We start from the raw sequence: 15,115 nt of genomic DNA, 5'->3' as shown, positions 1-15,115 counted from the left end.
ATTCAAAGAGACATGTTTTTATAAAAAGCTTAGTAAGTGGTTGCAATGTGGAATGCGCAGTCTGGGGTGGTGGAGCTGGATACCTGGGAGCATTAGGTTTCGCAGCAAGAGGCCATTCAGCCCTTCAACCTCCTCCATCATTCAATAAGAAGGTTGTGGTCTCAACTCCAGTTTCCTGTCTCCTCCACCAGTAACACCAGGACTCCCAGTTTATCAAAAAGCTAACTCAGTTTTGCAAAAAACAAGGTGATTGACTGAACCTCCAGGGTTTTTGAGCTCTTGGGAGATCAGTGGTTAGCACTGCTGCCTCAGAGTGCTAGTTACCTAGGTTTGATTCCAGCCTCAGGCGACTGTCTGCGTGGAGTTTGCACATTCTCTGGGTCTGTGTGGGTGTTTTTTTCCAGATGCTCTGGTTTCCTCCCAGAATCCAAAGATGTGCAAGATCGGTGGGTTAGCCATGGAAAATGCTGAGTTACAGGGATAGGTGGGTGGGATACACTTTGGAGGGTTGGGCCAAATTGCCTGCTTCAACACTGTAGGGATTCTACGATAAGTAGGGTTACTGGAAAAAGGCAGGACAGTCAAGAGCCAACTTGGATATGATGAGTCATATGACATTCTTCCATTCTGTATCAAAACTACAATTCCACAATCGGTGATTTTTCCACTTGTAAGGTCGAGTAGCATGCGCTTGTACTCATTGGGCAATGAGAGATGACCTCATTGAAACATACCAGATTCTTAACAGTAGACGCAGAAAGGCTGTTTCCCCTTTTGGGAGAGTCTAGGATAATCTAAGGAGTCACCCATTTAACACAGGATGAGGAGGAATTTCTTCCCCCAAATGGTAGTGAATCTGTGGAATATTTTAACTGCAGAGGGCTTTCGAGGCTGGGTCATTAAGCATATTCAAGGTGGAGAGAAATAGATTTTTTTAAAATCAGTAATCAGTCGCTCCGACACTCCAGGGAAAAACACCCCCAGACTTTCCAGCCACTCCCTATAGCTCAAACCCTCCACTCCGGGCAACATCCTTTCTGCACACCCTCGAGTTTCACAATACCCTTCCAATAGAACGGGGTCTGGAATTGTACACAGTATCCTAAAAATGGCCTCACCACCATCCAGTACGACTGCAACACGACATCCCAACTCCTATACGCAATCTACATTTAGTGTTATGGCCAATGAAGGCAAGTGTGCCAAACGCCTTTGTCATCACTCTATTTACCTGCAACTCTACTTTCAAGGCATTAGATTGGAAATTCTTGTAACCCTATCTTCAAAATGCTCCCAGTGAGGCAGCGTCATCTTTGGGAGTCTCGGCAATGCAAAACCATTGGGAAAACACGACCGGGAACTTATTTTTTTACAAAAACAGGTTTATTATACACATTCCGACAGTGAAAGCACTTTCCTACTAACTTTAGAGACGTGTACAGTGCACGTTCTTGAGGAGGGGCTTTTGACAAAGAGCGTAACTGGACCTCGCACGTGATGTCATTAGGAAGCAGTTATAACATTGCAGCTTCTAATTACAGCACCTATGGATTAAATAACTCAACAGCGTCTGCGTTTCCTCTCTCTTTTTGGCAAGGAATCTTAAATTCAAATAATTTTTTTTAATAATGGTTTTAAAATGCTGCAGGAGGTCTTACAGCCCTGTCGAGGGTACTCATTCATTCAGTTGTCTATTTGATGAGAGCCTATGTACAGGACAGAGAACTAAATCTCAGAATTCCCAGAGGCAGGAGTCCAAGGAGACTCGGAGAAAACGATGGCTTTACTTCAGCTGTATTGCTTCTCAGACTTCACAAGCTGGCAGTACATCACCAACGATGAAATCAGCCCAAGTATCTGAAGAAAAAATAAAATAAACAAAGAAACATTCTCGGTTACAGCTAGAAACTGGGGATTTTCTTCCTGCTGCAGGCATTGCATGTGAGAAACCCGATTTCTGAATCTGCCTTTTTGCCCCAGGTGTGTTGCTACATTGGAATATTAATTATTAATAGGTACTGCATCTATTATTCTGTTAAGTTTTCCAATAGAGTTAAGTTATTCCAAATTCTTCTTTCTTTTGCTGTATTCTAACTATAGTGTTTGAATAAATTGTGTTTTTGCTTAACGTCATGTTTGACCAGTCGAATTGCAATTGGAACACAACACTTTATCTTTGCCTTTACAACAAGAAAAAGTCAGGGTCTAATCTACCATCCTACGATATTTTGTTTTACCAGGTTTCCTCCAGGTGCTCCGGTCTTCTCCCACAATCCAAAGATGTGCAGGCTAGGTGGATTCGCCATGCTAAATTTCCCATAGTGTCTGGGTGGGATACTCTAAGGGTTGGTGTGGACTTGTTGGGCCAAAAGGCCTGTTTCCATACTGTAGGGATCCTGTGATATATAAATCAGGTCAATCTTTCACCCCTGCCTTATTTTCAGGTTCTAAAGACAGGGGGCAGAGTCGGTTCTGGGACAGACATAAAGGTCATGAATGTGAGGAACTAAGGATTTCAAACAGCCTGTAGGTGGGATATTTCAATTCTGTTTTGGTTTCCACGCCACAGTTTTTGGGAAAAGACTTGAGAACTGCACAATAGAGACTTGCATTTCTGTAGCACCCCCAAAGTGTCAACAAAAGAACGTTCAAGAGTGTGGTCACTATAGAGTAAACATGGCTGCTAATTTGTGCAGAGCAGGCTCTCACAAGTAGCTATATGATAATGACTGCAAGGTAGGAGCATGGGAGAGAGAGAATGGTGGTTGGCGGTGAGATGACAGCATGGAGGTGTGGGGATCAAGAGATCGAGCCCTTGGAGGGAAAGCCCAGTGTGGAGTGGGTGCAGGCCCATGGCTAAAGAAGGACTATCATTTGGAACTTTTAACTTTATTTCTTATTCACTGCTTTGTACTGACAAGAACTTAAATGTTGAACTTTTAACTTATTTCTTTGATTTTCTACTCTTTACCAAAGATGGCACCATGAATGGCAACACTGTAAATTTTTCACCGTCTTCCTGTATCCCTGTACTTGAGTACATGTGACAATGAAACCTAAGTCTAATAGGTTAGTGTCCTGGCTAAAGGCCGTCATCATTATGGATGTTGCTGTTCTTCAAATTATGCCCTTGGACAGAGACTGTGATATTTGTCTTTTTAAACTTTGCTTCTTGATTTTCTGATCTATGCTTATACAGTGTATAGCTTGGGGCAGCACAGTGGCTCAGTAATTAGTACTGCTGCCTCACAGTGCCAAGGATCTGGGATGTGTAGGTTAAGGTGGATTAGCCATGGGAAATGCAGGGTTACAGGGATAGAGTAAGGGGGTGAGCCTGGGTGAGATGCTCTTCAGAGAGCTGGTGTGAGCCTGTTGGGCCAAATGGCCTGTTTCCACACTGTAGGATCCTATGATTGCGTGATAGCTGTAATGTAACTTTTTCTTCATTTCTCTGTTCTGTAACTAAGGATTGTACCTTTGTGCCTAAAATGGCGCTGTAAGTGGTGACTTATAAACTTTTCACCGTACTCGAAGAACAAAGAAAATTACAGCACAGGAACAAGCCCTTCGACCCTCCAAGCCTGCGCCAATCCAGATCCTCTATCTAAACCTGTCACCTATTTTCCAAGGATCTGTATCCCTCTGCTCCCTGCCCATTCATGTATCTGTCTAGATACATTTTAAATGACGCTATCGTGCCCGCCTCTACCACCTCCGCTGGCACCCACCACCCTCCCCGTAAAGAACTTTCCACGCATATCTCCCTTAAACTTTTCCCCTCTCACCTTGAAATCGTGACCCCTAGAAATTGAGTCCCCTCTCTCTGGGAAAAAGCTTCTTGCTATCCACCCTGTCTATACCTCTCATGGTTTTGTAGACCTCAATCAGGTTCCCCCTCAACCTCCGTCTTTCTAATGTAAATAATCCTAATCTACTCAACCTCTCTTCATAGCTAGCACCCTCCATACCAGGCAACATCCTGGTGAACCTCCTCTGCACCCTCTCCAGAGCATGTACTCGTTTGAGTACATGTGACAAAAAAGCTTATTCAGCTCAATTAATGCTGTGAGAACCTGACAGACTGGACATTGTTTGAAGATGTTCATCCAAAAGACAACTCGCTCGCTGTTACACTGGGAATGTCAACCTGCTCCAAATGCTCAACTCTCTGCAAGAGGACTTAAACCTAGGTCCTGTTGACTTGGAGATAACAACGCTACCACTGAACCAGGGCTGATACCTCAAAACAGACAATTGTGCAAGATTAGAACTTGAGAGAAATGAGAGGAGAAGACAGGGGAGCAACAAAAGAGACAGAGATAGGCAAACACTGGAGAACCGCAGCAGGTCTGGCAACATCTATGGAGAGGGAAACTGAGTGAATGCTTTGAGTCTGCAATGACACTTTTTTTTGTAATGTGTCAGAAGAATCACAAATGGAAGTGGGAAGAGACTGAACAAAGGGGGATAAAGGTAGAGATAAGATAGGAAGAAATAGCTTGGTGCTAGAAGATCACAGATTACGTATGACGGAGCACTTTTCAGACAGAAAATAACTCAAGGCTCTTTGGAAAGAAAATGAAAGAAAAAGTATGATGCTAAGCCATTTGGGACAGGAACTGAAAGCTGTGTTGTGAAAGATGGGATCTGTGCTAGGTTTAAAAGGAAAGGAGTGAGTGAAGCGTTTAGGGAAAAAGTTCTGGAAAGTCAGACTGTGACAATTTGAACAGAAGGGAGGGGTAGGACACACAAAAAGGCAAGGGCAGCAAGGTGGCTCAGAGGTTAGCACTGCTGCCTCACAGGTGCCAGGAACCCAGGTTTGATTCCACCCTCCAGTAATTGTCTGTGTGGTGTTTGCATGTTCTTTCCGTGTGTGTGGGTTTCCTCCGTGTGCTATGGTTTCTGCCCACAGTTTAAAGATGTCCAAGTTAGGTGAATTCACAGTGGGATTATGGGGCTGGATCCTGGTGGGATGCTCTCTGGAAGCGTCACAGTAGGAATTCCATGAATGAGCACAAGGATTGTTGGTGTATGGTCAAACATGTTGTTGTTTACATTTTCTAACCAACCTTTCAGAAATGTTATAACTCACCTCTGGAGCAGGTGGGACTTGAACCTAGGGATGCTACCACTACACCACAACATTCCAAACAATCAGAAGCAGATGAGTGTTAATTATTTTAAGCATATGAATAGGCAGTATGCTGGATGTGGAATGGGATGGTAAAACTGAGCAAGTCAATAAACATGTGTCTTGGTTTCTATCTCACAAACCAGCATTGGGACCTTTTAAGAAGCACATGGGAGAGAGGTTACCAGGTTAGAGAACGTAGCAGTGATAGAACAGGTAGACCGTAAGACTTTTGAAGACAAGGTTTCGGGTTTTAAATTCATTACATTGGAAAGCATCTTACAACAACAATTTGCATTTAAAAAGCATTTCTTAATATAATAAAGCAACCCAGAGTGTTGCATAGGGTCATGATCAAACAAATTTAGAAACCAACGAGATGAGGACAGAAGAGCTATGTTTTAGATAGCATCTTAAAGGAACAGAAAGGCCTAGGAGAGAGACAGAATTCTAGAGTCTGGGCAGCTGAAAGATGGCTGTCAATGATAGAATGATTAAAGCCAAAAGACGCTAAAATGGAAGGAATGCAGAGATCTCAGAGGGTTATTATCTGGAGAGAAACATTACTGCCCTCCATGTAGAGCAAGAATATTCTTCCTTAGATAAAAGGAGAGCAGAGCAGCACACAGTATTCCAGATGTGGCCTCACCACTGCCCAGTATAATTCTAGTAAGATGTCTTTCGTCTCCATTTTCCAATCCCTTTGTAATAAAGACTAACATACCATTTCCCCTCAATTGCTGGCTGTACTTACATGGCAACATGCTATGATTGGTGACACTAAGTCTGGTTGTGGATGAGAGAAGCATGCCCAAGGCAGGGTCCTCCCAATAGTTGAGGTAAAGTAAAAGGAACACACCTGTAGCACTGGGATGCAAAGCCCAAAGATGCAGACAGCCACAACGTTGTCCTTCAACCACTCGATGACCTTTTCATAGCAGGCCTGCCAGCACAAGGGAACAAATTAAACCCCAGCAGGAGCAAATCACAGCAGATGCTGGAGATCACAGCAGGTCAGCATCCATGGGAAGACAGCAAGCTAACGTTTCGACTTTTGTCTTCAGTCCAATTAAACCCTAGGATTGACATGCAGCTTTAAAGACTTTTCGGGTCAATCCACAACGCTGTACAGTGCTCAACTCAAAGGAGTTGCTACATATTTCCTCTGGTTGTATTTCCAATTACAAATGCGTTCCACCTCTAATTGAGAGGGATAAATAGGAGGAAGGCAGTTAGCTCTTTACCGCCAACTTCTCAAGGACAGATAGACATGGGCAATAAATGCTAGCCCAGCCAATGATGCCCATATCCATGTCTTTTTTTGTCCTTTATTCATTCATGGGATGAGGGCGTCACTGGCTAGGCAGCATTTATTGCCCATCAGTAATTGCTCAGATGGCAGTTAAAAGTCAACCACATTGCTGTGGGTCTGGAGTCATGTGTAGGGCAAAGCAGGTAAGGATGGCAGTTTCCCTCCCTAAAGGGCATTAGAGAACCAGGTGGGTTTTTTTCCAACAATTGACAATAGATTCACGGTCATCATTAGACCTTAATTCCAGATATTTTCATTGAATTCAAATTCCATCATCTGCCGTGACAGGATTCGAACTCAGGTCTCCAGAACATTATCTGGGTCTCTGGATTAACAGTCCAGCGATACTACCACTAGGCCATCACCTTCCTTTGTCTGTAAAAAAGAAATAATCATAACTTTTTTTCAATTTAATCCACACGGTGAGTCTCCACCACACACTCTCTCACCAGGAGTAGGCCATTCAGCCCCTCGAGCCTGCTCCACCATTCAATAGCTGATCTGACTGTAACCTCAAATCCTAATTCCTGTCTAACCCCAACAACCTTTCACCTCCACGCTTACCAAGAATCTATTCACCTCTACATTAAAGAAGATTCAAAGACTCTGCTCTCACCACCTTTTGTGGACAGTATTTCCAAGGACTCATAACCCTCGGAGAGGAAAAGGATTCTCCACAGCTGTGTTTTAAACGGATGATCCTTTATTTGTAAACAGTGACCTCCTGGTTCTGGGCTTCCCCCACAAGAGGAAACATTCTTTCCACATCTACCCGGTCAAGCCCCCTCAGAATTTTATATATTCCAATTGAGCTGCCTTTCTCTTCTAAATCCCATCAGATACAAACTCAGTCTGACTTTTTCCTTATAAGACAACTTGCCCATCCCAGGTATTAGGCAATAACACTCCCCTTTGGGATCTCTTTTTAATCAGATATCGACATCCGACTCGAGACTCACATCTTTCCACCAGGTGTTAGGATTAGTTGAACAGTTGTGGACCAGCTTGAAGCAGCAGGAAGCAGGCACTTTGGTTCCATTTAAGACGCTGAACCAGTCCTTGTAATGAACGACACCACAGCACCGGAACTGGACAGGCAAGGAAATACACAAAGATGGTCAGTTTCACTCTAGTCAATCTCTCTAGTCAGTAACAGCCGACAGGAATGGTATACCAGAGCACGTGACCTTACATCAGTCTGCACGATGTCCCAGCCATTGGTCAGCCCAGCGTTTCCTGATGTGTTGTAGAATTGGAGGCCGTTCTTGAGCTCTTCCTTTGCGTACTGGTTTATCTAGGATCAACGGACGATAAAGTGGGTTTATGCAGGTAAGCTATCGGTTCCAGTTGTCAGGATTAGAAATGCAAACCCCTTTAACAGTAAACCAGAGGTGACTGAGTAGAGATGAAACTCATTGACTTTGTACTTAAGAGCTAGTTGTTCCCTCCCTCTATCCCTCCCCTTTGGTCATTTGCTTTGTCGGGAAACACGGGTGATTTACTGGTGGTGGTTAATAGAGGAGTAAAAATAAAACACAGGTGATGTGGTGATGGGAAGCTAAAAACAGTTCAGTTGTGTGTAAGATCACTTAAAAAGAGCTGGGTGTGTCCCCAGGGCGTTGACTTCTGGACAGGGAAAAGGGTCCAGATGGGAAATGTGGAAACTGTTGTTTGTGCTCAATCATAGATTAACAATAAAACCCTTGCAAATCTCTGAAAGCCAATTCAACATATGATTATGGGTCTAGTACACACCGATATCAATAGCTGCTTGATCAGTGGGTGTGATAGGATGGTAACTGGTCAATTAGATACACGCTGATCAATGAGAGTCAATTCTGGACCCAAGCTGATTGACTGGAGTAACATTGTTTCTGGATTTCAGTGTCTCAAGTCCCATTGTTCGTGCGTCCACCCACTGTAAATTCTAATTTAATGTGCAAAATGTTTTATGTCCTCTGCAAGTGTAATCTTGTGATTTTGAAGGAAAAGAAAGAAATTTTATTTTCTGGAGTAGGAAGTGTGCACTGTACAGTCTGTCATTTGTTAAGATCACTATTTCCGAACTTTTTGAGGGAAGTATTCCTCAGTGAGCAGTGAGACTTTATGTATGTGACGTCGATGCTCATTAAGAATGGGGGAGGGGAGAGGGGTGGGCACTGATGTCAACAGTTGAGCAGTGAAAGGGAAAGCTGGCCCAGCACCCACACTTACAGTTTCCTGGTTACACAGGAACAAGATTCCGATGATCATTTCGAGGAGGAAGATGATCAGGAGGACCACGAAAAACTGCCAGGAAGAAGGAGGAGGAGGAGGTCATGAGAAGTTGACATTGGAAAGCAACTAAAATCAAAGACATGGAGTGCTGACCGCTCTCCCATCCGTCCCAAATTGGGAGCAGCAGATAGTAACAGAGTAGAATGTTCAGCACCTCTGCTCCCAGGTCCAAACTAGCACCAATCTGTTATTTACAACTGGGTGAGAATCAAGTTCCAATTCAGCCCAAAAGTCTCTGCCCTCCTTTGGACACTGTGTAGGTGTTTTTGTTTCTAAACAGTGTCTGTCAAGTAGGTACAGGAGGACAGCAGACTCATAAACTGCATAACAGGTGGTCAATGGGATCGTACCATGCCCTCCTCAGAGGGAAGGTGGGATCTCAGCTTCACATCTCATCCAATACACAGCACCTCCAACGGTACGCCTTTGGTACTGCATGCACTGCAACTGCCTGGGCTCTGTACTCAAGCCACCCCACAGCTGTAACATGCTGCGGTTGGTGGGGGTGGGGGGGGTTTGGGGGAGCTGAAAGAGGGGAGGGTCATACTTTCATTCCACCCCACCCCCAGTGGGTGGAAATCCTCGTCTGAGCCTAGCAACGAGCGATAGTTTCCACACTGTAGGGATTCTATGATTCTGACTCGCAGAAAGAAGACAGCATGGCATCTGGATCCCAGGGATCAGGTAGTGAGGAGTTGTATCCCCTTGCACATGGGGCACCCACACCAACCTCCCCCCCAACCCCCCACCAAAAAAAAGATGCACCCCAGCCCCAATCCTTCCAGTGCGTTTGACAAAGTAGTTTAAAAATGATGGCCTTCTGACTTCCACCTGCCCCAACTCTACCAGGCCAGGACTAGTGTCATATTCGAGTCAATTGGACTGGCGAGCTGGCATTAAGTATGCCTGCCCAGCTAGGGGGCATGGGTCACAGGCATTGGGTTACCCACCCATAGAATCCCTACAGATACAGACCATCCGGCCCATTGAGTCTGCACCGACCCTACAAACAGCATTCCACTGAGACCCAAGCGCACCCCACCATCCTATCCCTATAATCCTACATTTTCCATGGCTAACCCACCCAGCCTGCATATCCCTGGACAACTACGGGCAGCTTAGCACAGCCAGACCACTTCACTTACACATCTTCGGACTGTGGGAAGAAACCGGGGCACCCGGGCACGGGCAGAACGCGCAAGCTCCACAAATAGACAGTCAGTCGGCCCAGGGAGGGATCGAACCTGGGTCCCTGTGAAATTTGGTGCGGTTTGGTACTCACGCTCAGCAGGAGGCAGCGGTTTTCAATCACCGCTCCGAGACAGCCCAGGAAGCCCACGACCATGATGATGGAGCCCGCGGCGATGAAGAAATTGGCGGCGGTGAGAGAAGGAAAGGACGAGGAGAGGGTCACAAAGTTTCCCTGCGTCACCATGAGCCACACGCCAACTCCCAGCAACCCGCAGCCGCCCAGCTGGAACAGGAGACAACAAATTGCGTTTACATAGCATCCTTCACACGGCGGTGGGGGGGAGAGAAATCCCAAGGTGCCTCACAGTAGACTGTGTCACATAGACAGACAGGTGACTAAAGGCCATCAGGTTTTATGGGCATCTTAATTGGAACAGGGAGGTGTAAGTCCTTTAGAAAGTAAATTCCACAGGGTTCGGACAGAGGTGACTGAAGACACATCTGTCACAGGAGGGGAAACTGGACAAGGGTTCAGAAATTGAAGGAGGGGCTTTTGTGGTGAGGTGGTAGCATTCCTACCTCTGGCCCAGGAGGCCTGGGGGAAGGCAACGGCCTAGTGGTATTATCACTGGACTGTTAATCCAGAGACCCAGATAATGTTCTGGGGACCCGGGTTCGAATCCTGCCACGGCAGATGGTGGAATTTGAATTCAATAAAATATCTGGAATTAAGAATCTAATGATGACCATGAATCCATTGCTGATTTTCAGGAAAAACCCATCTGGTTCACTAATGCCCTTTAGGGAAGAAACTGCCATCCTTACCTGGTCTGGCCTACATGTGACTCCAGACCCACAGCAATGTGGTTGACTCTGAACTACCCTCTGGGCAACTAGGGATGAGCAATAAATGCAGCCTGGCCAGCGACACCCTCATCCCGTGAATGAATTAAGGAAAAAGAAAGTCCCACCTAGTCCAGAAGGATGTTATAACATGTCTGAATAGGTTGATTAGAAAGTATCTTCACTTTTGGAGGAGTACAGTAATCTCAGAGGGTCATAAGACTGAACAAACATAAATGAAGGAGTTTGAACTCAATGATGAGAATTGTAAAGTTTGGAGGCTGCTGGACCAGGAGCCTATTTAGTTCAGCAAAGGCCAAGGGTGAAGGGGACTTGGTGCGGGTTACAATGCAATGCAGCATAATGTTAGAATGCCGAGACCTCCCTCAATGATTCAGTTGGATAACTGTATTCCTGATGGTAGTGATCAGCCATACTGACCTGCAAAGACCATAATTTCAATGCTCAATCACCAACAATTAACTGCAACTAAATGCAACTCATGGGACACAGGGATTAGCTCTTGAAAAAACCCTAACCCAGTTGCATAACATTATCCTGAAGTATAGAGATGACCTTGGCATGTGTTGCATTTGACTGGTGCCACAGTTAAGAATAAGGTAGTCTTGCTACAATTGGAGAAGGCTGTAGCGATATCATGAGTGCACCCAATTTTGGTCTCCATGTCGAAGAAAGGATACATTTGCACTGAAGGTGGAACAGCGAAAGTTTATGAGATTGGTGCCAGGGTTGGAAAACTGTCTATGACAAGAGGCTGAGCAAAATTGAGTCAATATTCTCTGTAGACTGGAAGGAGATGGTGATCTAATAGAAACTTTCAAGATGCTGAAGGGACTTGAGAAGATAGATACTGAGAGGTTGTTTCCCCTGGATGGGGATCCAGGCACCCGAGAAAGAAGATGATCAAAGATGAGATGCGGAAAAATATCTTCACTCAAAAGTGTTATCCATTGAATTTCTACCCCATTGGGCTATGAATATTATACCATGACTGGTTAGCTCACTTGGCTGGATGACTGGTTAGTGATGCAGAGTAATTCCTTTGGCGTGGATTCAACTCGCACAGCATCTTAATTTACCATGAAGGACTCTCCTTCTCAACCTCACTCCCCTCATCTGAGGTGTGACAACCGTCAGGTTAAACCACCACCTGTTGTTTCTCTCTAAAATGAGAGAAACAGTCCTGTAGGACAATGGTGACTTTACTCCGACATTGAACATATTTGAGGGAGAGATCAATAGATTTGTTATCTCTCAGGGGAATCGAGGGATATGGGGAAGCAGGCAGGAAAGTGAAGCTGAGGCTGTCGATCAGCCGTGGTCATAATGACTGGCGAAGCAGGCCTGAGAAGGCTAATCCTGATTTTATTTCTCATGTTGAAATGGTGCAGTGTTCCCTCAGCCTGGCTTTTGGATTCAAGGTCTCCAGAGGGGTAAATTGAACCCCTGACTTTCTGGCTCAAATTTGCACTTCACAAATGACACATCTTTGGCTGTGAGGGGCTTTGGGACATCTCAAGGTTGTAATACAAAGGTTTAATTTTAGTAACTGTGGCACCGGTCAAATGCAACACATGCCAAGGTCATCTCCATACTTCAGAATTATGTTATGTCACTGGGTTAGGGTTTTTTCAAGAGCTAATCCCTAATCCCTGTGTCCCATGAGTTGCATTTGGTTGCTGTTAATTGTTGGGCATGGCTCCCATCTTCCCTTGGCAGTTTGGAACACAACAGAGTTAAAAGCCAAGGTTTATCACGCTTGGCACAAACTCTGTACACAGTTGCAATGAAGTAAAAGCCTATTATTGAGACCCAGTCCCCATCCACAACCCCACGCCCCCTCAGCAGTTGGGCTCATGAGGGAGACCTGGAGTGCTTTTGAACTGTTGAAGGAGGGGTCTCCTACCTTATTAAAGGGGTAGCATCAAGGGATTTACTACCCGATGTTTTATCTTGAAATTTAATCTTGCTGGCACTTCGTCAAGCCTGATATTTCGTGAATAACATACATTTTTAAATCATCTGTTTTTCAGTATTAGAAGAATTTTGGCTCTCCTCCTTTACTGGAGGCCAGTAGATAATCAGATTTTGCCGATTATATCGATGAGTTTGGACTTGTTTTCATTGCAGATGAAATGACATCTTTCTAGAGAGGTCATGATTTTCACGAAGAGAAATATCAGAGGGAAGGAGGAGATTCAGGCAGTGACTTTTTGGGTCTTTGCATTCACTAACATGTTCAGCCACAGAATGTGAATGACTCTGGCCAGGCCCATCCCTAACTGCCCAGAGGGCAATTAAGAGTCAACAGCATTGCTGAGAGTCTGGAGTCCCATGTAGGCCAGACCAGTGTAAAGACATTAAATGAACCAGATTTTTATTTTCAGACAATTGACAATGGTCATTCTTAGACTGTTAATTCCAGATCTTAAAAAAAACTGAATTCAAACTACACCATCTGAGGGATTCACTGGGCGGCACGGTGACTCAGTGGTTAGCACTGCTGCCTCACAGCACCAGGGGCCAGGGTTCAATTCCACCTTCAGGGGACTGTGTGTGGAGTTTGCACGTTCTCCCCGTGTCTGTGAGAGTTTCCTCCGGGTGCTTTGGTTTCCTCCCACAGTTCAAAGATGTGCGGGTTAGGGTGGATTGGCCGTGCCTAAATTGCCTGTAGTGTGCAGGCATGTGCAGGCTAGGTGGATTGGCCATGGAAAATGCAAGGTTACAGGGAAAGGGAGGGGTGGGTCTGGGTGGGATGTTCTTCAGAGGGTTGCTATGGAGTTGATGGGCTGAATGGTCTGCTTCCACAGTGTAGGGATCCTATGAGGATTCGAAGCTGGGTTTTCCCAGAATATCACGTGGCTCTTTGGATTAATGCTCCGGCAATGATGCCACTAGGCTAATGTCACCAGTTGAGCCGCAACACTGGACAGCCTTAGCCCTGAATGTGTCAGAACAGGGCAATGACAGTCCCATGTGAAGGCCGTGACTGTGACAGTGTGGAACGTCTCTAAGGGTCTTACTTGCAGCAAGGGGCCTCTTAATCCAGCATCCAAGGAGCCAGGTTCCAGAGTAACTCCTGTCTAGGCAATCTCACATGGAGACTAGCGCAGCAGGAATGGTTTACAAACACTTTATCTGTTTGGACAGAGCCTTCCTCCATGCCAATGCTGACCTCGCAATACTCCTGACTGAATACAAACTTACCAAACAAAAAAAAGACAGATAAGGGTTCACTCACCCAAAAGATGAGGTTGAAGATGAACAGCAGATATTTTGTACATTGCAGACAGCTTTGACCCATATTGAGCTGCTTGAGGCCTAAGAGAGAAGGGAAATGGAGGTGATACCATCTTTGGCAGAACAGGTCAGTGCGAATCATATACATTCTTCTCATTTTGTGGCCTCTGAATATGGATGATGCTGCCAAAGGTGCATTTATCTGGATTGTTCCTTAAAATAAAACCAGCACCGACTCAATGGGCCAAATGGCTTGTTCTTTGCTTTCCAGTTCGATGGCTCTACTGCCTGTCCTTGTTTGTCTGGCGAACAAAACACCCTGAAGCAGGATGAGATGTTAAACTGAACTTCTCTCATGGACACTTCTGAGGGGGGTTGGGGTGTTCTCTCTCATTGCGTAGCAAATATTTAATTACTCAACCAAGTTCACTAAAACTGAGACTATCTGGTCACCACCACATTCATGTTCCTGGGTGGCATGGTGGCCCAGTGGTCAGCATCACTGCTTCACAGCACTGAGGACCCGGGTTCGATTCCACCCAGTGTCTGTATGGGTTTCCTCCGGGTGCTCCGGTTTCCTCCCGCAGCCCAAAGTTGTGCAGGTTAGGTGGATCGGCCATGCTTAAAAAAAATAATTTGCCCTATAGCATCCAGCAATGTGCCATGGTAAAAATCCCATGAGGGGTTATGGGGTGGGACTTGGGCCTGGATTGTGTGCTCTTCAGTGGGTTGGTATAGACTTGGTGGGCAAAAAGGCCTCTTTCTGCACTGTTGGGATTCTACGATGCAAACCCGTATTGCAACTTGTGGCTGCACTTCAAAAATACTTAACTGGACGAAACGTTTGGAGCTGGTGAAAGGTGAAGTGATCAAATGCAAAAAAAAATTCCGATTCCCACTTTCCCACCTGTCCAAAGATGTGCAGGTTAGGGTGGATTGGCCATAGAGTGCAGGCATGGGAAATGCAGGGTTACAGGAAAAGGGTACGGGGCTGGGGGTCTGGTTGGCATGCTCTTTGGCGGGTCGGTCAGGATTCAATGGGCTGAATGGCCTGCTTCCACACTGTGGGGATTCTGTGATTCATGGTCAAAGCATTTGTA

At 45.4% G+C, this 15,115-nt stretch overlaps 1 protein-coding gene across 1 annotated transcript; it reads right to left on the bottom strand.

Annotated features, from left to right (window-relative positions):
* Nucleotides 1-1,364: 1,364 nt before the first annotated feature.
* On the bottom strand, nucleotides 1,365-14,114 carry LOC109934224 (tetraspanin-4). Its single transcript, XM_048617726.1, has 7 exons — nucleotides 14,017-14,114; nucleotides 10,003-10,194; nucleotides 8,658-8,732; nucleotides 7,636-7,737; nucleotides 7,403-7,531; nucleotides 5,991-6,074; nucleotides 1,365-1,857 (listed from the first exon to the last, which is right to left on the bottom strand). The coding sequence occupies exons 1-7, from the start codon at nucleotides 14,077-14,079 to the stop codon at nucleotides 1,789-1,791; spliced, it is 714 nt and encodes a 237-aa protein (XP_048473683.1). The 5' UTR covers nucleotides 14,080-14,114; the 3' UTR covers nucleotides 1,365-1,788.
* Nucleotides 14,115-15,115: the final 1,001 nt, after the last annotated feature.

This window comes from Rhincodon typus, chromosome 37 (genome assembly GCF_021869965.1).
Source record: "Rhincodon typus isolate 14 chromosome 37, sRhiTyp1.1, whole genome shotgun sequence".
Taxonomy (NCBI): Eukaryota; Metazoa; Chordata; class Chondrichthyes; order Orectolobiformes; family Rhincodontidae; genus Rhincodon; species Rhincodon typus.
The sequence above is the reverse complement of the archived record's forward strand: the minus strand, read 5'-3'. Positions and strand labels throughout refer to the sequence as shown.

What these genes read in the sequence shown, in the direction of transcription:
- LOC109934224 (XM_048617726.1), bottom strand. Translation starts at nt 14,079, where the DNA reads ATGGGTCAAAGCTGTCTGCAATGTACAAAATATCTGCTGTTCATCTTC. An exon ending in ACCGCTGCCTCCTGCTGAGC is followed by an intron (nt 8,733 to 10,002) that starts GTGAGTACCAAA and finishes TCTTCCTGGCAG; the next exon opens with TTTTTCGTGGTCCTCCTGAT. An exon ending in CTAACACCTGGTGGAAAGAT is followed by an intron (nt 6,075 to 7,402) that starts GTGAGTCTCGAG and finishes TTGTGCTGGCAG; the next exon opens with GCCTGCTATGAAAAGGTCAT.